The sequence below is a fragment of the Leptopilina boulardi genome, unplaced genomic scaffold, assembly GCF_019393585.1.
Source record: "Leptopilina boulardi isolate dan_hultmark-lab unplaced genomic scaffold, ZJU_Lbou_2.1 LbouV2_249, whole genome shotgun sequence".
NCBI classification, from domain to species: domain Eukaryota; kingdom Metazoa; phylum Arthropoda; class Insecta; order Hymenoptera; family Figitidae; genus Leptopilina; species Leptopilina boulardi.
In genome coordinates this window covers 660,512-683,785 of record NW_026137806.1, presented here as the reverse complement: position 1 = coordinate 683,785, position 23,274 = coordinate 660,512, and the positions used below count along the sequence as shown (strand labels likewise).

General features: G+C 26.6%; 1 protein-coding gene across 2 annotated transcripts in view; it reads right to left on the bottom strand.

Moving 5' to 3' along the window:
• LOC127280708 (uncharacterized) overlaps positions 1–23,274 on the bottom strand; it is a 33,132-nt gene that overhangs the window by 2,694 nt on the left and 7,164 nt on the right. The window contains exons 2-13 of one of the 2 annotated variants that reach the window (XM_051303914.1): positions 17,397–17,475; positions 16,725–16,858; positions 13,617–14,098; positions 12,833–13,494; positions 10,328–10,581; positions 10,024–10,146; positions 9,034–9,291; positions 8,619–8,798; positions 4,737–4,862; positions 3,845–4,072; positions 3,498–3,749; positions 2,277–2,407 (exon numbers count right to left, since the gene is read on the bottom strand). In XM_051303914.1, the coding sequence (XP_051159871.1) occupies positions 2,277–2,407; positions 3,498–3,749; positions 3,845–4,072; positions 4,737–4,862; positions 8,619–8,798; positions 9,034–9,291; positions 10,024–10,146; positions 10,328–10,581; positions 12,833–13,494; positions 13,617–14,098; positions 16,725–16,858; positions 17,397–17,475 (2,909 nt within the window). Of the gene's footprint in view, positions 1–2,276; positions 2,408–3,497; positions 3,750–3,844; positions 4,073–4,736; positions 4,863–8,618; positions 8,799–9,033; positions 9,292–10,023; positions 10,147–10,327; positions 10,582–12,832; positions 13,495–13,616; positions 14,099–16,724; positions 16,926–17,396; positions 17,476–23,274 lie in introns of those variants that run through there. The other variant, XM_051303915.1, reaches the window with a different exon arrangement.

Sequence of the window (23,274 nt, the reverse complement as noted above, 5' to 3'; positions counted from 1 at the left end):
AGTAACTTTTGCCATAGTAACCTTTGCCATAGTATATCTGTTGCCATGGTAACTTTTGCCATAGTAAGTAACTGTTGCCATGGAAACGGTTACCATGTACAACGGACGGTCAAACGGACGCCAAAGCGAAACTATTAAGGCTTTCGGCCCTGGATCACGAAACCCTAAAAATTATTATTATTTTATAAAACTTGGTATCTGTGGGTTTTCGGGGTCGCTGATTATTAATCTGATGTCAGATTTTCAAAATTCAAAATGGCGGGTTTTTTTTTAATCCTATTTTCCGAAAATGTTTGGATTTTTTTGTGAGTCAAAAAAAAGTTGAATTTTGTCGAACGGTGTAATAATAAAAATAGTAGAATAATAATAAATTTTCTATAAGAAAAACTAAAAAAATAAAATTAATAATATAAAAGAAAAATATTTTCAAGATTAAAAAAGTCATTTACAAGTCCATTCAACGGCACTCGAACTTAACTATGGTTGAAGGTAAATTTCAATCACAAAGAAGGCTCAATTCCCAAACGAAGTTAAAATCAAAACAAAGGAGATCTTCTTTGGCACAAGTTTTATTTCTAGACGAAACTTTAAATTGAGAGTCTACTTCCCCAAGGGAAAATTCACCCTTACCATTTTAGAATGCTTTTCACAAAGGTCGTGAATTTTTGTTTTTTTTTTCTTTTTTTTTTTGATTCATATAAAAAATTGTGCGAATAATCTTTGTTTTTTAACATCCACTACTGTTTCTCATATAGTCGTTACAAAAATTGTACAATTTTTTTTTTTTTTTCCCCTTTTATTCCCGGTGCCTCCCTCCCCCCTTCAACCATTCTCATTGTTTTCGCACACCCCACTCGTTTTCGCATATATACAATACCTACTCGTGAATTCGTTTCCAGCACACTGATCGAGAAAAGCCAGAACTTCCGGACGTGTTTCGACTTTCGGAAACCATTTAACAAACGAAAAACTGAATAAATTTCGTTCACAATTTTATGTTGTAAAAAAAAAAATTATGTTTAGTTTTTATTTTTTTGTTTTTTAATAGAGAACATGTCGAACACTTCACTTTCATTATTTATATCGCGAGAATTAAAGATAAATTAAATTACGAGAAGAGTGGAATTTATATATATATATATATATATATATATATATATATATATATATATATGCGAGGCAACATTGTTGCACGTCGCTCTCTGATTGCTGGAGAAACTTGTGTCTGGGGAATTTACGAAACGGAAGCTCTTAATGGAGAGAGCTTTCGTATAAAGTGATTTTAGTTTGTGGTAAAAGACAAAAATTTTTCTCTAATATTTTGTCCCGAATATAAAATTACCACTTTTATTTGGTAAATATTATTACATAAATTTTTTAAAAAAATGTTAAACGATAAATATATACATTCAGAGAAATAATTTATTTGGCGTAAATAAAAGTTTTGTCAGAAATAAATTTTTCTTTGGCACAAATAAATTTTTTATATTTCAATGAAATAAAATATATTTGCAACAAATAAATGAGTTAGTAGGCTCGGAGATAAATATATACAATTTCTCTGAGTGTATATACGCAATGTTTGAACCTACTTCACTGAAATGTAATTGCAACTTTTTCAATTAAACTTAAATCTCCTTTAGAATTCAAATTGAATAAAAGACTCAAAGTTTGAATAAAAAGTATATTTAGTGTTACTGAAATAAAAAAAAAAATTGTACGCGATTCAAAATGTAATTTAGTTTAATTATGGATTTATAAAGTGTTTTTTTTTAAATTAATTAATAAATCGTAAATTATAGTTGAAATGATTATCATTTTCTTTTTTTTCAGTCAAGTATGTAAGAGAAAATAATTTAATAAAACCGAGTTATTTTCTGTATAATAAAGAAAAAAACTTTAATCCATTATATAAAAGAGAGATAATATTATTTAAAACTTTTTTTTTTCAGTTAAGCTTGAATAAATGCAGAATTTATTCAGGAGAAAAAGAAGAAAAAATTCTACTTTCCTTTAATTATTTTATGTTCGTTGTAGATATAGTAATTATATATAAAGAAGCCTTTAACTATAAATGATTTATACAAATTCCATGATATTCATATATAAATATATAAAATATTTCAATTAGAAAATTAAAAAAGTTTTTTGAAAATAAATAAATAATGTTGTCAATTAAAAGTAATAAATATTAATCAAAAAAATTTTTTTTTTAGTACAATTAATAAAATAATTTTATTGATAAATAAATATTAAATTAAAATTGAAAATCTTACCTCATTACTGTGAATTTTCATGACCTTCACGTTATCAGTAAATATTGGCTCCTCCCAATTGACAGCTGAACCATTTTGTCCAGAAACTTCTATATCACTTGGACAATTTTTTACTTTTGGCGCTTCACCATCTGGAAAAAAGAAGAATGGAAAATCTTTTTTTTTTAATTTACAAAATTTTCGTTTTAAATTGGGAAATGAAAAGTTTCGTTATTTATTAGAAAAATCTTTTTTTAATTTTTTTAATATATGAAATAAAAATTCATTTGAAATATTTATTTTATTATTTATATGATAATAAAATGATGGTAAATTATTATATTTATTAATAAATAAAAGTATATTTAATAATAAAAGAGAAAATTATTTTATAACTGGTTTGAATGTTTAATTGGAACATGTATTAGGAAACAATACGAATATGTTAGTAATGCAGTGCGAATGGTTTTGGGAAATAAGCATTCGGATAATTTCATCTCTAAAATCGGTGTCCTCTTCTTGGCGAAATTGTGGTTTTCCCTCGGCGGTGATATAATTAAACGTATTTAATTAAATCAAGTCGTATTCATCATATATATATATATATATATAGTATATAGTGTTTTGACTAGTCTTTGAGAAGTGTAAAATAGATTTTGCACATGACAAATACTTCATATCTCATTTTAATGATATAATATTTTTTCAATATTTTTTTCTTATTATTGAGACAATTTAACTTTGAAAAAAAAAAATTTTTAATTTTTCGATTTATATATAAAAAATAAAAACACTTTTCATCAAAAATGAAATTTTTTTTGTTGAATAGTTCGATGGATTGTTTAATCAAAGCTTTTTTGTTCATAAAAAAAATTTTTTATTCCTAACAAATATATTTTTGATTTTTAACTTTTCCCTATACTGTCTTTTTTTTTTGCAATAAACTGGATTTTAATTTAAAACATTGTGTTTACTTTTTTAGGTTTCTTAATTAAATTGTAGAAAAAAATTTTTTTTTTATTTATTTATTTCGAATGTATATATAAAATCTGAAAAGTGAATATCAACAAAAATATAAAGAAAAATAGGTATTACAAAAGCTGAAAATGTATAGATAACGATATTGTTTCAAATAAAAAAAATTGTTTCTTTTATTTTTTATATTAAATTTTATGAAATGAATAAAATAAAATTGAATTTTTAATTAATATATAGAAATAAAAAATAAAATGTTTGACTAACTTGTAACGATTATTCGTAAAGTGCAGCTAGTTTGCTTCTTTGAGACAGGATGACGAGCATAGAATGTGACTTCATGAACACCCAATTTTAGATTAGCTTCCAGTCTGGTGCCCCAAGTTGGCTTAGAACGAACATATCGAAACCAATCTAAATCCGTTGATGGTTGATCGAACGTTACAAATGCTTCATCTCGACCCGGTGATAGTTCTGCAGTAACATCTGCTGGACAATCCAAACGCGGCTTACTGTATCCTGAAACAGTCGGGAAAAAAAAAAAAAATTTTCTCCAAAATTCTTTAAGCAAAATTTTTAATTAAAAAAAAAAAAAAAAAAAAAAAATTACTTACTGACACATTCACCATGCTTTGGACCATCCCAAGTGCCATTTGGACGACAGGTCAATTCATACTCGCCATGAAGTTGATAGCCAGCGGGGCATTTTAGAAAACATTTTGTTCCTGGTTGATTGTCATTTTTTTGCTTGTCCTTCCATGATTTTGATGATGAGGACAGAGAACACATCAAGTAACCATGACCCGCAGGATTTAAAGGTGGACACAGGTAGAAGTTGATGTCTATTTTTTTTTTAAATTAAAAAAGTATCACACTAATTTAAAAGTACACAGAAAATTAAAAGGCATTAAAATAAGCTGCAACGCTTATTATTTTAATCCAATTTTGCTTATTTTAATACCAAAATGGATTAAAATAAAAATTGTATTAAAGTAATAAGCGTTGCAGCTTGTTTTAATGCCTTTTAATTTTCAGTGATATTTTTGGTATCAATTTAAATACTTTTAAATTACTGTGACAAATAAGTGCGTTGGAAAAAATAATAAAATATTTTAAAAAGCCAATAAATATAATCATTTTGGAATTTAATTTATTGAAAGTAAACACGGAATTGTATAGTCGAATTGATGACATGCAATAGTTTCACAATGTGCACATCGGATTATGTTTACTGGTGGATACTACATTTGCAAGCATATCACAATATTTGCATATTATGCCTATGAATCAAGAATATTAATGCCGGTCAACGTGTATCAGAAACATGTTCATAAACTTGCGATGACATTATAAAGTTATTATATTGTATTAATTTAAAAAAAAAAAAAAAATGAAACAAATATAGTTAGAAAATTTTTTGTTCAAACTATGAATTTTTAAAAAGGAAAATATAATAATTTTCGTTAATAATATATAAATCATATTTAATTTTTGATAATATATTACCAGTACAAGATTTTCCATCAGAAGATAAAATTCTTTCATCGCCATCACAAGCGCAAAAGAAGCTGCCAGCAGTATTCTCGCATACTTCATTGCACCCACCATTGCCTTTGGCGCACTCGTTTATGTCTTGAACAGAGCAAAGTGGGTTGTAAAATATTCGAGATAAATAGAATCACCTTAGAGACGCATAAGTTCCCTCTATTGGGGGTGGGGGGGATTTTTTTTCTTTCTTTTCAATTTACATTCAAAAATTCACTTATATGTAATAATCAAAGATGAATGAAATTGAATGCGTAAAAAAATCATAACTCCTTCGCATAAATTATAAAAAAAAAAATACAAAATTTTCAACAATATCAAATTTTTTTTTATTGGTAAAATAAAAATAATGATTTTTCTTTTCTGTAATATATTTTGTTAAAAGTATATATTTATATTGATTTATAGTTTATAGTTAATATGATAAACATAAAGTGTAAATATTTACGATACAGAACACGGTAATTACAAACCTAAATTGGATGAAACGAAACTCAGGAACTTGATTACGTAGTCGAAAAGGCTTTGGGTATATATACAAATATTAAATATGTTTAAAAAAAATAATAATTTGTTTTTTTTCTCATGATTCCAATTAAAATTTTATACACTAAAAACTTATATATATTTAATGATTAAGAGAATTTTTTCAAATCTGACAGAATTAGAAAAAAATCCCAGGTGAAAAAATTAACGTTACTAACGTTACTAATGTTACTAACGTTAGTATCTATAAAAAAAATTAAGAGTTTCATAAAATATATTTTCACAGAAACTTTGCCACTACTTTCCCATTACCACTTTCACTTCCACTTAAACTTTTTCTAATTCTCATTCGCATTTCCATTCTCACTTCTACTCTTTCTAATTCTCATTTTCACTTCACTTCCACTTTGTCTAATTTTCATTCCCATTTTCACTTCTACTTTTTTATATTCATTGCTACTTCCACTTTTTCTAATTTTCATTCCCATTCCTATTTCCACTTGTTTCAATTTTCATTCCCTTTTTATCTTTCACTTTTTTATTTTCATTACAACTTTTTTATATTTTCACTTCCACTTCCATTCCTAATTTTTTAAATTTCCATTATCACTTTCACTTTTTCTAATTTCCATCCATGGTAATTAAAACCCAGGTAGAAAAATTAACATTACTAACGTTACTAATATTACTAACGTTACTAATATTACTAACGTTACTAATATTACTAACGTTACTAATATTACTAACGTTAGTACCAATAAAAAAATTAAGAAAATGTTTCTAAATTGTATTTTTGCAGAAACTTGTCGAAAATCACTTCCACTTTTTTATTTTCATTACCGTTTTCACTTTCACTTTTTCTAATTCTCATTCCCATTTTCACTTCCACTTTTTATAATTTTCATGCCCGTTTTCACTTCCACTTTTTCTAATCCTCATTTCCACTTTCACTTCCACTTTCACTTTTTCTAATTTTCATTCCCATTTTCACTTTTTTATTTTCATTACCACTTCCACTTCCACTTTTTCTAATTTTTATTCCCACTTCCCTTTTTCTAATTTTCATTCCCACTTCTACTCCCATTTTTTCCACTTCTAATTTTCATTAGCTGTTGCCATTTCGACTAAAACTCTTTCTAGTTTCCATTTACACAACCATTTACACTTTTTTTAATTACAATGGATGGAAATTAGAAAAAGTGAAAGTGGTAATGGAAATTTAAAAAACAGGATTGGAAGTGGGAGTGAAAATATAAAAAAGTTGTAATGAAAATAAAAAAGTGGAAGATGAAATGGGAATGAAAATTGGAACATGTGGAAGTGAAAGTGAAAGTGAAAGTGGGAATGAGAATTAGAAAAAGTGGTAGTGGCAATGAATATAAAAAACTGGAAGTGGAAATAGGAATGGGAATGAAAAATAGAAAAAGTGGAAGTAGCAATGAATATAAAAAAGTGGAAGTGGGAATGAAAATTAGAAAAAGTGGAAGTGAAGTGGGAATGAGAATTAGAAAAAGTAGAAGTGAGAATGGAAGTGCGAATGAGAATTAGAAAAAGTAGAAGTGAGAATGGAAGTGCGAATGAGAATTAGAAAAAGTAGAAGTAGAAATGGGAATGAAAATTATTAAAAGTTTAAGTGGAAGTGAAAGTGGTAATGGGAAAGTAATGGCAAAGTTTCTGTGAAAATATATTTTAGAAACTCTTAATTTTTTTTATAGGTACTAACGTTAGTAACATTAGTAACATTAGTAACATTAGTAACGTTAGTAACGTTAATTTTTTCACCTGGGAAAAAGTGGAAATGGTTGGGTAAATAGAAATTAGAAAGAGTTTTAGTCGAAATGGCAACAGATAATGAAAATTAGAAATAGAAAAAATGGAAGTAGAAGTGGGAATGAAAATTAGATAAAGGGAAGTGGGAATAAAAATTAGAAAAAGTGGAATTGGAAGTGGTAACGAAAATAAAAAAGTGAAAATGGGAATGAAAATTAGAAAAAGTGAAAGTGGAAGTGAAAGTGGAAATGAGGATTAGAAAGAGTGGAAGTGGGAATGGAAGTGCGAATGAGAATTAGAAAAAGTGGAAGTGAAAGTGGTAATGTAAATAAAAAAGTGAAAGTGAAAATGGGCATGAAAATTATAAAAAGTGGAAGTGAAAATGGGAATGAGAATTAGAAAGGCAAAGTTTCTGCAAAAATAAAATTTAGAAACATTTTTTTAATTTTTTTATAGGTACTAACGTTAGTAACATTAGTAACGTTAGTAATATTAGTAACGTTAGTAATGTTAATTTTTCTACCTGGGAAATATTTATTTATAAATTCGGAATAATTATTATGATAGCAACCATTGCTAAAACATAGAATAAATTTTTTTATTTTAATTAAATTTTTTTTTTTTTTTTTAATGAAATATAATTTGAAGAATTGTATATATTTTTTAATTTTTCGGAAAGCTATTAAGAGAGAGGCAGTGCCATATGGGAGTTAATTCGATTTAGTACTTAGATTGCAGCACGGCGGAGGCTGTTGTGAAGGGGTCACAAAGTTGAAATCTCGTTAGGACGCTGATCTCCCATGAGAAGGGTTGTTATCAAAGAGTATCGGTTAGTCGTTTCTAACAAACCACGAATAAACTTTGCTAACTGACCATGGTGATTTTCTAGGTGAAGATGAATTATCAACTATTCCCAGTTTACAATTTTCCTTTAACTAAATTATTGTATTATCAAATATAATTCAGTCAATAAAGCTCGTTAAGGCAATTTCAATTATGGTTATTAAATTACTATACAATATATATAGATTTTGTGTAAATCACAATATTCCAATTTTCCATTTAAATAATAATTTAATTAATTTTTTTTTTGCATATTTAAAATTTCATTAAAATTATAATCTTTTTAGATTAGTGTTGATTTTTTTTTTTTGGTGAAAAAAAAGGGGGGGATAAAGGAGATTGAATGGAAAAGGCTCTTTTTCTAAAGCCTCTTTACTGGCTGCTGTTTAATGTTTAAGCTACTTTAAAAGCCATTGTTCGTGCGGTAGATGATTCCTTCGAGAGTTTTATACTTAAATTTCAAACGAAAGCAACTCAATCAGCAATAAATCGCTCTTTCGCAGTTTTTTTTTTGGGGGGGGGGAGGAGATTCCTGATAACTGTCGAAAAACTTTTATGGAGCTTTAATTCAGGTCAGTTAGTTAAAATTTTCGCTAGATTGCATTTTTCTATTAAGTGATTAAAATTTCTCATATATTCAAAAATATTTAAAATTAATTCATATAATTAAAATTATTAATAATAATTAAAATTGAAATTATAATTGAAAATTTTTGAGTGAATAATTTTAAGAGAATGACTTACCAAGGCAGGAGCCATCATTTGAGACTTGATAACCAGGTAGACAACTATTTGGCAAGTCTACAGCAATGGGTTGATCTTTCAGTTCTTGAGGTTCAGCACATCGATAAGATCCAGGTGTGTTGATGCATCCATAATGGCAAACTTCCGTCTGAAGGTCTGGCACTGCACATTCATTCACATCTGCGACAAACATTAACTTTTCAAACTACAATATATTCAGATTTCCACGAAAACTTTTACTAACTCCCACTGCATAATAATTACATATCAAATGTGCCATGGAAAATTTTCACAAAGTATATATATATATATATATATATATATATATATGAACATATTACACGAAGTGAACACAATTTCCATTATATATTCTACTTTAAGGTGGAAAGAAAATTAAATTTTTTTTTCTTCTCACCTTGACAAGTTTTCCAATCGTCTTCGAGCATAAAACCATCAGGACACAAACAGAATACACGACCCATTGTTGAGATGCAGGTATGCGAACAGCCAGCGTTACGGATGCTGCATGGACCGGATTCATGGCACGTGTGGTTGTCGGATGACAGAATTGTACCTGGTAGCCCATCGCATTTGCACTCGTAACCACCAACAAGATTATGACACGTATCCTGACATGGACCGTGTCCCTCATTTGAAACACATTCGTTGATATCTGGCGATCGAAATAAATTTCCCCAAATTCCCCAATAAATTTCCTTTAATCCATCATTTATTATATCCACTAGAGTCCATTTTTTTATAAAAAAATATATCATTTTAATTGTGATTAATGGTGCCATTAAGGAAAAAAACTTTTTCTTAATTCTCAGTTATTGAAGAATTTTGAAGAATCTTTTTAATTCTAAAACAGAAATTGTACCAGTTCTTCAATTACCTTCTTTCATCAAAAGGAACTTTACTTTACGAAAAAACTAAAAATGAATGTTATTTTCAAAAAGAGTTTTTTTTTAAAATAAATATATTGCAATTCAGAATCCTCGTCTATTGCGTGCACGATTGAATTAAAATTATATATATACTTTATAGAAATTAACTTTACAAAACATTCTCAAAGTACCTAGAAACCTTGAGGAATTAAATTCTCATCACGTAATTCGTGCTTCATATAATCAACATTCTCTGCTGAAATTGAAGTTTTCTATATATATAAAAGTAAAACAGAAATGAAACAAGTTTTTTTTTTTTTTTAAAAAAGTGGCTTTTTTAATTCTTCATTATTTTGAAAAATATTTTTTTATTCTGATTTTGATGATATATATTTAAATAAGAATAAAATTCATGGTTTTTTTTATGACATAAATTCCATGAATATGAGAAACATTTTTTTTTCTCTCTCTGACTCGAGAGAAAAAAAAAGCTTATTTCAAGTTGAAGTGGCACTTACCTTTACAAGTGTATTTATCTTCTCCCAGCATCATTCCCTCAGGACATTCACAGCGATATGATCCTTCTGTATTTACGCATTTGAATTCACAATTTTTGTTGTCCTCTTCACATTCATTAATATCTAGAAAAGATATTTTGAAGAAAAAAAAAAAAACTGTTGTTTATCATAATTATATTTGTTTTCAAAATTATATATTTTCAAAACACAAAAGAAAACAACAAAGACAACAACAAAAGAAATTTGCATATATGGTTTCATTGTATAATTTTTTGGGAATTTTTTTTTGAAAAAAATAACTTACCTTTGCATTTTTGTTTTTCTGATATGAAGCCCTCTCTGCAAAAACATTCAGCCTCACCATTGATTTCCTTGCAAAAATGCTCACAATGAAATTCAGCACACATTCCGTTAAAATTTTGTCTGACCTTGCATTTTGGTACTTGACCCACCCATCGACGATTTTTGCATAGTAATCTACTTTCGTTCCAAGCCATATAGAATCCAGGGGCACATTCATAGTCAGCCTCAAGGTACTCATGTCCAGGGATGGAGGATCTTTAAAATGATTTATGGAAATTTCTTCTTTAGACAAATGGATTTTATTTTTTTTTCACCAAAATCAGTAGTAAAAGTCAACTATATAGTCAGACAATTTCTTAAACATTATTATCAGTAGTAAAGGTCAATTTCAGGACAGACACATTTTAATATTTTACAATTTTAATATCAGTAGTCAATGTTAGTGAACAGAAAATTTTTTTAACAACTTTATCATAAGTAGTAAAGCTCAATTTTAGTCAGACGCCTTTAAAATATTTTTTTCATCATAATATCAGTAGTCAGTTACAGTCAGACAAAATAAGAAAAGTACAATTACGATGTCAGTAGTAACAGTCAGTTATAGTCAGACAAGGAAATTTTTAAAAAATTTAAAATTTTACTATTTTTAAATTTTACTATCAGTAGTAAAAATCAATTATAGTCAAAGTTTTAAACTCTATACATATTATTGTTAGTAGTAAAGGTAAATTTCAATTAGACAAGGTTGAAAAATTTTTTTATGAATGATATATTAATAGTATAATTCAGTATCAGTTGGGCAAAATTAGAAAATTTGCGACTTTAATATCAGTAGTAATGGTCCGTTATAGTCAGACGAAAAGTTACATTTTTTAAAACTTTATTATCAGTAGTAAAGGTCAATTTCAGGACTGACACATTTTAATATTTTACAATTTTAATATCAGTAGTCAATGTTAGTGAACAGGAAATTTTTTTAACAACTTTATCATAAGTAGTAAAGCTCATTTTTAGTCAGACGCCTTTAAAATATTTTTAAACATTTTAATAACAGTAGCAGCGTCAGTTACAGTCAGACAAAATAAAAAAAAGTACGATGTCAGTAGTAAAATTCAGTTATAGTCAGACAAGGAAATATTTTTAAAACTTTACTATCAGTAGTAAAAATCAATTATAGTCAAAGTTTTAAACTCTATACATATTATTGTTAGTTGTAAAGGTTTTGGAAAAAATTTAGAAAAATTAAATTTGCGAGATAATCGCTCGGGAATAATGCCAAAAAATTGAGCAAAAAGTCTTAAACAAAAAATGTATGGCGCACTTTTTGATTGGTCCAGCGGATGCTGAGCTACACTCACTAAAACTGGGGAAAAATTTTTGAAAAAAAAAATTTGACAGATAATGACTCGGGAATAATGCCAAAAAATTGAGCAAAAAGTCCCGAACAAAAAATGTATGGCGCACTTTTTGATTGGTCCAGTGGATGCTGAGCTACACGCCTTTAAAATATTTTTAAAAATTTTAATATCAGTAGTAGCGTCAGTTACAGTCAGATAAAATAAAAAAAAAATACGATGCCAGTAGTAAAATTCAGTTATAGTCAGACAAGGAAATTTTTTTAAAACTTTACTATCAGTAGTAAAAATCAATTTTAGTCAATGTTATTAGTAGTATAATACACAATTAGTCAGACAGGATTAACATTTTTTTTTGTATAACTTTCGTATCAGTAGAAAAAGTCAGTTACAGTCAGCCAAAAAATTAATTTTTTTAAAAACTTTATTATTAGTACTAAAGTTGAATTTCATCCAGACAATAAATTCTTGTAATTTTTAGCTCAGTAGAAAGAGTATGTTTTAGTCAGACATAAAATCATAGTTCTAATTTCTGTTATAAATATAATTCTGTTATATCTCCAAATTGTGTGAAAATGTCATATAAAATATATTATACCATTATATATATATATATATATATATATATATATATATATATATATATTGGAACTTATTTGAAATGATATAGATGGAAATTATCAACTTTTGCACAGTGCACACGATTAAATTCCTTGCGGAGATTCACCTAACTTAAGCAAGTAGAAGTTTAAAAGTAAAACTAAAACTTGAAATTCAAGATTCTGGACTCGATCCTTATATACAATACGAATCTCTTTTTGGCTTACGATAAATTTAAGAAAAAACAAATTGTCCTTAAAAGTAATTAAAGAATCGGAGCGGAAATTCGTGATCAATAAGTCAGAAGCTTTTATTTGAGTTTTGGGATTAGCTTCATGGCGTGCTATAAATTTTGGTATTATACGTTTTCTAATTTATTACCAAATGAGGGTTTATTAGGCGTAGATATTCGGATTATATATAAAACTTAATTTTCTTCTTATCATTTTTATAATTTTTAAAAGCATTATTTTTTTAAATATGATTTTTCAAAAAGCAATAACTTTGAAAAATAGTGAAATTTCGAATAATTTATTAAATATTATACTTACTTTACATATTTGATCAATGCGTGCAAAACCAAAGGTGCTGGTAGAAATGTTCCATTTATACAGGACAAATCTCCATTGATTTCATCGTCGTTTACCTCCTCGTTGGATGTTTCCTCTTCGTCTAACGAATTTTCCAACTCTTTCCCATTCTGTGAATCATTACCGTCAGCCATGATTGGCTGCTTCCGGACGCTAGTCAATTTCCCAGCCAATAAGTTCGACGCCATATAAGCGTTGTAATCCTGCATCGTTCGCTCGAGAACTTCTTTTTCCATTTCCAAAATTGGTAAGTCTTCCTCCGTTCTTGAATAACCCAGCATACTTTGAACATTAAATCGTGGACTTTCATAACCACTTGGCTTTGGAACACGATATTGTACTTCCATTTTTTGTTGATCGTTGTAAATTTTCATTTCATTATTCAATGAATTTGAATATTCATTTTTAACAAATGATTTATCATTAGAAAAACTTTCCAAATATGGTAAATTTTCCAATTTTGATTTGGAAATTTCCCTCTCGAGATATTTGGAAAATTCTTTTTCCACTGTACCATCACTATTATGATAGTGCTTTGTTGGCTCTGGTGGAATTTGTGTTCTTGATTCAGTTGTCAGTTGCACTTGAACATTCGATGTTGTACTTTGATTATTAGAAACAACCTATAAGGACAAAAATTTTTCCCCCATGGACTTTTTTTTCTCAAATATTCTAATATTAAATATAAAAATTATTAAAAAAAAAAAAAAAAGATTTAGAAAGTAAATGAAGTTAAAATTTTTACCTCCTCAACATTTTCGCTTTTCATTCTTAATTCCTTGTCTTTGTACTTATTAGGAGTTACATTTGAAAGTTGCTGTAAAAAGATGTTGGTCTCGTTAAACCTTAAGCCACTAAAGAAAAGACGACTTGGATTATTATCATTCTTCCTTCGTTTTGCTTTACGTCGTCTACCTTTTCCGCTATGTTCTTTTTTATTCTTACGAATTTTCCTCTCTCTATTCGTGTTCTTGTCAAGGTACTTCCGCTTTCGTCGGTGCTGCCCACGGTACTTTCTCATTCGTTCAACTTGTCCTCGCATTCTTTTAATCTCATTTTCCCCAATGTCGTCAACTGAGTCCGGTCCTTTCTTAATTTGTCCTCGGATATTTTTCATTTCGTTAACACGACTTTCCTCTGTAACATCCATCCACGACTTGTTAGCTTCTTCCTTCACATGATTATGGTCGTTATCATTTTTTAGCCTCGTGATGAGTGACATTGTCGCTAAAAAAAAGAGAAAATAAAAAAAAAAATATCCCCATCTTTATAATATTTTAAAATGATAATTTTTAGTATGATAATAAGCTATATATATATATATATATATATATATATAGAGGGCTATAAAAGTTTTATAGTCAAGTGGAGGAAATTGGTCTATTAAAAAAAAATAATGAAAACAAAGATACTTTCGTAAAAAAAAGGAGGAATAGGTACTTGAGATTTTTTTATATTTTATAATTTAAATTCAACATTTATGATTTTTTTTTGGGTATGAGTTCAGTATTAGCTAAAATGTCGAAAAATTTTTATAACTTTAATATCAGTAGTAATAGTCGCTTATAGTCAGACAAAGGTTATGAATTTTACATTTTTTGATATCAGTGGTAAAAGTCAAATATATTCAGACAAGTAAACATTTTTAAATGTTATAATCAGTAGTAAAGGTCAATTTTAGTCAGACGACTTTAAAATATTTTTTTAATTTTTATATCAGTAGTAGAGTCAGTTACAGTCAGACAAAATTTAAATATTTACAACTATGATGCCAGTAGTAAAAATCAGTTATAGTCAGACAAGGAAAAATTTTAAAACTTTATTATCAGTAGTAAAGGTCAATTTTAGTCAGACGACTTTAAATTTTTTTAAATTTTGATATCAGTAGTAGAGTCAGTATAAGTCAAACAAGTTTTAAAAAGTTTACCACTATATACCAGTAGTGATAATCAGTTATAGTCAGACCAGGAAAAATTTTAAAACTTTATTATCAGTAGTAAAGGTCAATTTTAGTCAGACGTCTTTAAAATATTTTTTATTTTGATATCAGTAGTAGAGTTAGTATAAGTCAAACAAGTTTTAAAAAGTTTACAACTATGATACCCTTAGTAAACACAGAAAATTAAAAGGCATTAAAATAAGCTGCAACGCTTCTTATTTTAATACAATTTTGCTTATTTTAATCCATTTTTGTATTAAAATAAGCAAAATTGGATTAATATAAGAAGCGTTGCAGCTTATTTTAATGCCTTTTAATTTTCTGTGAAAGTTAGTTATAATCAGACCAGGAAAAAATTTAAAACTTTTTTATTAGTAGTAAAGGTCAATTTTAGTCAGACGACTTTAAAATATTTTTTAATTTTAATATCAGTAGTAGAGTCACTATAAGTCAGACAAAATTTACAACTATGATACCCGTAGTAAAAGTCAGTTATAATCAGACAAAGGAAAATTTCTAAAACTTTACTATCAGTAGTTAAAATTAGTTACAGTCAGACAATTTTTTTCAAAACTTTATTATCAGTAGTAAAGGTCAATTTTGGTCAGACGACTTTAAAATATTTTTTTATTTTGATATCAGTAGTAGAGTCAGTATAAGTCAGACAAAATTTAAATTTTACAACTATGATAGCAGTAGTACAAATTAGTTATAGTCAGACCGGGAAAATATTTAAAACTTTATTATAAGTAGAAAAGGTCAATTTTAGTCAGACGACTTTGAAATATTTTTTATTTTGATATCAGTAGTAGAGTCAGTATAAGTCAGACAAAATTTAAAAATTTACAACTATGATACCAGTAGTAAAAATCAGTTATAGTCAGACAAGGAAAAATTTCAAAAACTTTACTATCAGTAGTAAAAGAAAGTTATAGTTAAACAGGAAAATTTTTAAAAACTTTATTATCAGTAGTAAAGGTCGATTTTAGTCAGACGACTTTAAAATATTTTTTTATTTTGATATCAGTAGTAGCGTCATTTACAGTCCGACAAAATAAAAAAAGTGTATAATTACGATGCCAGTAGTAAAAGTCAGTTATAGTCAGACAAGAAAAATTTAAAATTTTACTATCAGTAGTCAAAGTTAGTTATAGTCAAACAGGAAAATTTTTAAAATCTTTATTATCAGTAGTAAAGGTCAATTTTAATCAGACAACAAGTAAATTTATTTAAAAAACTTTATTATCAGTAGGAAAATGTCATTTACAGTTAGACAACAAGTAAATTTTTTAAAATTTTATTATCAGTAGTAAAGGTAAATTTTAGTTAATTTAGTTCAGTAGTAGCATCAGTTACAGTCAGACAAAATTTAAAAATTTACAACTATCATACCAGTAGTAAAAGTCAGCTATAATCAAACAAGGCAAATTTTTAAAACTTTACTATCAGTAGTAAAAAATTAGTTACAATTTTTTTTTTGAAAGCTTTATTATCAGTAGTAAAGGTCAATTTTAGTCAGACAAACTGAAAAGTTTTTGTCACTTTAATATCAGTAAAATTCAGTTACAATAAAACATACAGTAATTATAAAATTTCAAAATTAGTAGTATGTCAGATTTTAGTCAGACATAAAAAAATTACACCTTTATGAATAGAAAAAAACAAAGTCAAAGAATTTGTAGAAAAATTCATAGTTCATTTTCAGTATCTTCATTATACATGAAATTTTCATTTTCTGGTGTTGACACTTTGCTATATATATATATATATATATATATATATATATATATATATATATATATATATATATATATATATATATATATAGAGAGAGAGAGAGAGAGAGAGAGAGAGAGAGAGATGAAAAAAAAATGAAAAGGAAGTGAAAACTGAAAATAAATAAGGCTCACTTACTAGAGTCTAGAGGAAAATTCCCATTCCTATTTCCGGTTCCCCGAGGCACTACTTCCGTTTCAGCTTCAACTTCTTGGTCCATAAGGGCCGCCTCTTCATCGGGCGTCCTTCCACCCTCGGGAGACGCGTTCCATCTAATGGAAAACAAAGTGTTTCTCGGGAAAGGAATTCCAGAATGGTTCTCTCTTCTTCTCCGCTAGACTGAAATTAAACTTAATATCGCGCGGTTCTGACGGAACGATAATTCAATTTTTTTTTTTTTTTTTGAAGCAGAGGGAACTCAACCGTCGGGGGTGTTGGCGCGAAAAGAGAAGAATATAATAAACGTTTTATATTATGGACTCTATATATATATTGAATTCACAGTCGGCTGCTTTAAGAAATAATTTTTTTTTTTTTTTAAACAAAAGTACGAAAACTAATAATATTTCAATTATATATATATTTTTTTTTATTCGTTCCGTTATTAATAATTTAATTTTAATTAATTTATCCCGATGAAAGAATAGAATATAAAATTTAATTTCTTAATTTAATGAAAAACTTGTTAAATAATAAATTATTATAAATTTCATAATTCATTTACATATAACATAAATTCATAATAGCCGTTTATTAATTTTATTTTTGATAATTTAAAATAACGTAAAAGAAGAAAAAAAATTAACTCACGAATTCTCCTTGTCTTTGAACTTTATTGATTTTGTCCTTATCTCTATGCTTCTTCTTCCAATTGCATTTTGACAACGACCTATAAACAATTAATATAAATTTTTTTTAAAAAATTTATCTTTTCTTATAAAAAAAAAAAAAATATTTTTTGTACCCCCTTATTTTTTAACAAGAATTTTTGTATATAACAATTATTTTTTTTTATAACAATTAACCCATTTTTTTTCTGGTCATAAGAAATATCTTTTATAGAAAGTTTCTGGCATGAATTCTAACTTTTGGATTATGTAAGCCATATTTTATTCTAAATGTACGAGAAAGATAAAAAGATACGGAAAGATAGTTAAATGAGTCAAGGAACGAGTAGGACGTTGAAGAAGTATCACAAAGATGTAAAAGTTCCTCTCCTGTCGGTGAATTTTCTTGGAGTATATATATATATATATATATATAAAGTATATAAGACCAAAGTTCTCTTTTATTGACGAAACTTCATTTCGAGAAATTCTAAAGTCAATGGGACTTTTGTTTCATGTTCTCCAATGTCTTGAATGTATTTCTTTTGTTTAGTCTCGATATTGGGCATTTTATTATTGTGCAAATAAAAAAACTACTATATACAATAGGTAAATAAAGTGATGAAAACGAAGAGAAAAAAAATCTATCTTTGGAATATCGTATATGAATTTATAAAAAAAATTATATCAGAAAATTTTGTTGAAAAACTTTTTTTTCTATTACATATTTGATTGTTACAATTCCTTTCAAATTTTGAGAAGATTAAAATTAAAACCTTAAAATTAGTAAATTTAAAATACATGAATAGAAAAAATTTTCTATGGCAGCGAAATAATTTGTTGCCACATCAAATTATGTTAGCTAATATAGGGACAGCGAACAAATTTGCTGTGGTGTCAAAAAAGTTTGCTGTGACGGTTAATTTTTAAAAAATTAACACTGATATTGTTTATCATAGAAAACTTTTTTGTTGTCATAGCAAAAAAATTTAGCTGTGGTTACTAATTTTGATAGATCCGATAGCAAACATAATTTAGCATTTGTAAGCAATTTCTTTTTTTCCATGTAATTTTCTGTCAATAAATTAGAAATTTAAAAAAAAAAGATTAAGAATGAAATTCTTTTATTTGTACAGGATAAATATGTATATGGCAAAGTATAATAATGATTTCTTATTCTTTAGTTGGAAATTTTAGATATTGTACAACAAAGAACAATGTTTAGTTACTTATCCTAAATAAATATTAAGTAGTACAGATCAAACGAATTTTAAACTAAATCGATAATACATTGCATTCGGTTTGATCAAACTTTGTTGGACTTTCTCAAGCACTCCACATGCATTGCTACATAATTGAATTTCAAGATGAGTTCCTTTGTTAAGGAAAAATAAAAATTACGAAATCGATTTTTTCAGCAATAAGTAAAAAATAATTTTATAAATATATATAGTTTTGAAAAAAAAGTTACTTAAAAAAATAATGTAACAATGTATAAAACAGTAAAAAATAAAATTACAGAAATTATAAATTAAAGTTGGTTTTTTTTTTGTGTTCTTATGGACACAAATAGAGGACATAAATCCATGAGATGCGCCTATTGAAGTAAAATAATTTCTACCGACAAATTTTTAGCTCTCATTTTATCATCACAAACAGATTTTTTTATTCTCCACATATAATAAGGTTTTTTTTTTGCGATATAAAATGAGCTTTTTTTGACCTACGACATTTAAAATTGTAAAGTCGATTTGAAAATGGAAATTCTTTATTTTCGTTACGATTAAAAAATTCTGACGATTCTGAAGAATCCATTAAGCTTGTTGGCATTTGCGCGAAAGAAAAATATTTTCCATTTGATATTTTTCTGTTTTTTTTTTTTTTTTTTTTTTTTTCTGCAATACGCTATACTCATGTACAAAAACGATGTATGAAATAAAGCAGAAATAGTTCCGAGAAATTACTTTGTGAACTTGAATTTAAAAAAGCCCTTTGAAAATTGAGATTTAAAATTTTTTTCAAAATCCTTTCATTTTTTTTTTTTTTTTTTTCTAAGTGCGTCTTTGTTATAAAAATGAATATTTTTCTTTTGGTTAAATTTTCTAGAGAAAAAAATTCGTTGTTTTTACTTTTGTTATTTTATTTATTTAATACTTTTTTTTTTACATTTTAATATTTGTAAAATTTTACATTCTGTAGGATAAATTTTTTTTATACATAGGAAAAAAAATTTTTACTTGGAACAGCGATAAGTTTCACTGGAATAGCGATATGTTTCACTAAAACAGTGATAGTTTTACCTATTCTAGAGAAACATATCGCTGTTCAAGATAAATATTTTTTTGCGTGCATTAAAAAATTTCTTTGTAAACGCAAAAAATATTTAATGTTTTTTTTTTTGGAAAAAAGGTGAAATATTGATTTAATATAAAAAAGTGAAGATATAAATGAAATTATTTTCAGTTGGATTTTTTTTTTTTTGGGAGGGGGCTAAAAATACCGTTAGGCACTAATTGCAAAAGTTTTGACGAGAATTAAGGGTTAATTATCCTTTTGAAATCTCTGTAGGCGAGAGGATCATCAGCAACTTTGCTACGAATTCAGGAGAATTACAGAATGCAATTTTAGGCCGTGAAATCAGTCTCAACCTCTATATAAACTTGTAATCTTGGCTTGTAATAACGAGGTAAATTCGACATTTTATTTTTATTTTCTTCCACATTTTGCAAAATTACATATAGAAATAACAAAAATATTAGAATAATAATAAAAAAAAAAATAAAATAATTATTAACATATAAAAAAGAAAATAAAGTTTTATTGAAATGTCTTTTTAAAAAAAAAAAATGTCAATTTTTCACCAAAAATAAAATAAAAATCGATAATAACTTTAAAAAATAATTAAGTTTAAATTTGACAAATTGCGATTCAACTTGTTACCTTGACTTTTTTTCTTTAAATAAATTTTTATTTCAATATTATTTTTAGAGTTTCATTTAAAAAAACCTTTTTAAATATTCATGTAATGTGTTTTTTCCAGATATATATCTTATCACGTGATTTTAAAGGAAAGGATATTATCTATTTTTTTTTTTACCTCACATTTCGTTAGCTATATATATATATATATATAAAGTTTAATTAAGCCCTGAAATGAATCTCGAGAGAATTCTTCGGTGACCAAAGACTTTAGAATCGTTAGTGTAATTAACAATTGCTTTTATCACATAGGAATTACAGAAATCTGGGAAAATCTTGAATACGCCCTTAATTTAATAAACAAAAAAATTTTTGAGTTAAATTTATTTTTAATTTTTATTTATTTTTATTTATTGAAAATTTTTATTAATCGTCAAATAATAATTATGGTAATAAATAATTTTTATAATTGTAAAAATACAAGAAAATTTAAAAATAGGAACAAAAAAAAAAAAAAAATAGCTTTTGCTATAATTGAAAGAAAAAAATGTGTCTGTAATTTTAAAGTTAAAATTTAGAAAACGTTTTTTTAATATTTATTAAAATTAAAAATTTGGAAACTCAAAAGGAGGTGATTTTTTTCGACTCTTAATTAAAGTGAATATGATAAATTTGGTGAGTATGAAAATGAAAAAAGAAAAAGACGAGAAAAAAAGGACTGTTTCAAATATAAAGGCCGTTAACTTTGGTCTGGTACTTTTCAGAGCTTACGACTGTTGTTTTTGTCATGCGGGTTTCACAGCCTTTGCAAAAACTAAAGGTACTTGTATAAATGTATATATATATATATATGTGTCTATTTGCGCTAACAATGGCAACTTGGTTCTGTAATAGAAATTTTCCACTGGAGTTTCACTCCTTTCATTACAATAGTTACCTCACCACATGAACTGAGCTTGAATCATTTTTATCAGGTTGACAGTTCTTTTCTACTTTATAAAAATTCGTTTCACTTTTTTTTTTTTTTTTTTTTTTTTTTAACGTATAGGTATAAAAAAATTTTTTTCTAACACTATATAATTAAATTTTCACATTAATATATTCCATTTTTAGGGAGATTATATTTTTTTTCCTGAATAGTAAAAATAGTTTTCTAATTATGAAAAATAGATAAAAATTTTAATCCCGACTTTTCAAAGAAATTGTGAAAATCAAAGTTTTCATATTTGTACCCAATCAAAAATTTACTAATGGCGCAGTACTGGCGCAGTACTGACAAGTGTTGGCGCAGTACTGGCACCCAGTATTGGCGCCAGAGTTGGCGTAACTTTGGGATGATAACATTTTACCAGTATTGGCTGCCAGAGTTGGCACCAGTACTGGTAACCACTACTGGTTCAGTACTGGCTGAGTACTGGCAGTTCTGTAATTTCTTGTATACGAAAAGAAAGCTTTAACTGTAACAGAGATAAGTTTCACTGCAATAGTGAAATCTCTGCACCAGGTAATACTTTTTTTTTTAGGAAAAAGTGTGTGAAATTTTTAGTAACCCAACACAAATTAAATATTAATTAAATTAGTCAACTAACTAATTAATATTTTATTATATATAAAATCGAAAACACCAACAGTTTTTATTTTTTATTAAATATAAAATATATTGCAAATCATTATTTAAAAAAATCAAAAAATAAATATAAAAATATATTTATTATTAAACCAAAGTTTTTATAATATATAAAAACAGTTCAGTAAAAATAAAAATGTTTATAAAATAATTATACAATTAGCTATTTAATTATTTTATTATTCACTTTAATTATTTGCATCAAAATAAATTTTTGAAAATTTTTTTTAAGAAAATAAAAGTTGTTTTTTAATATTTAACAAGTGTTGTCAAGAAAATTTTTTTGAATTTTTATTTTAAAAATTATTAATTTTTTTATAAAAAATTTTATTTATTTTTAGTTTGATCGTTAAAGAATTTTTTTGGTTTATTGCATATCTGAAAACAAAAAAAAAAAAAAACTTGCAAAATGTTTTGGAATTAGTCTCAGGAACCTTTTTTTTAAATAATTTTATACCCTCAAAAAAGCAAAATAAAATACCTTTTAATTTTCAAAAATAAAATCAAAGTGAAAAAATTTTTATGAACAAAATATTTAAACAAAAAGGTTTATCAGGTTCACTTTAGAACTTTTTGTAAACTATAGTATTAATCAAAAAGAAAATATATTTGAGCCAGTACTGGCTCAATATCGGCTCAGTACTGATTTGCCAGTACTGGAAGGGTGGTACTGTACCAGTACTGATACAATGAAAATACCAGTACTGGATCAGTACAGACTGCCCAGCCTCGGTAGCCAATACTGAACCAGTACTGCGCCAGTAGTTAACTCTGGTATAATACTGAAATTTTTGGTTGGGTATTTTCAATATCTTGAAAGTTATTTATTTTTTTGGCAAAATTCAAAATTGAATTTCCCATCACTGACGCCAACGGTGTGCTTGAGAATGTACACCAGTTTGACATTGTCAACTTCAGTTTCTATTTTCTCGTATTATATATATGAGAGATTCTTTTTCAATCGCCCCAGCCCAAAAAGTCAATGTTCTGGGATTGGCTTCATACTTTGGTAAATTGTTGTCCTATATGATAGTAATAAATCCCTAAAATATAAACTCATTAAAAAAATATTTGTAGAAAGTAGAGGGGGTTGAAGTTTTGACGTTAAGGGTAACCTTGTCATTTTCAAATCCGTTTAACTATGACAAAAGTTAATGGATTTTAATTTATCTATAATGAATTTTATTGCATTTTTCACGTACTTTTCAAAAATGTATACGAAATTTAAAAAAAAAAATTTTTAACCCCTTTTTTGTCAAAATCAACCCTTATTTTTCGATTTTCACCCCTTCGGGTATTTTTTTTTTTTTTTTTT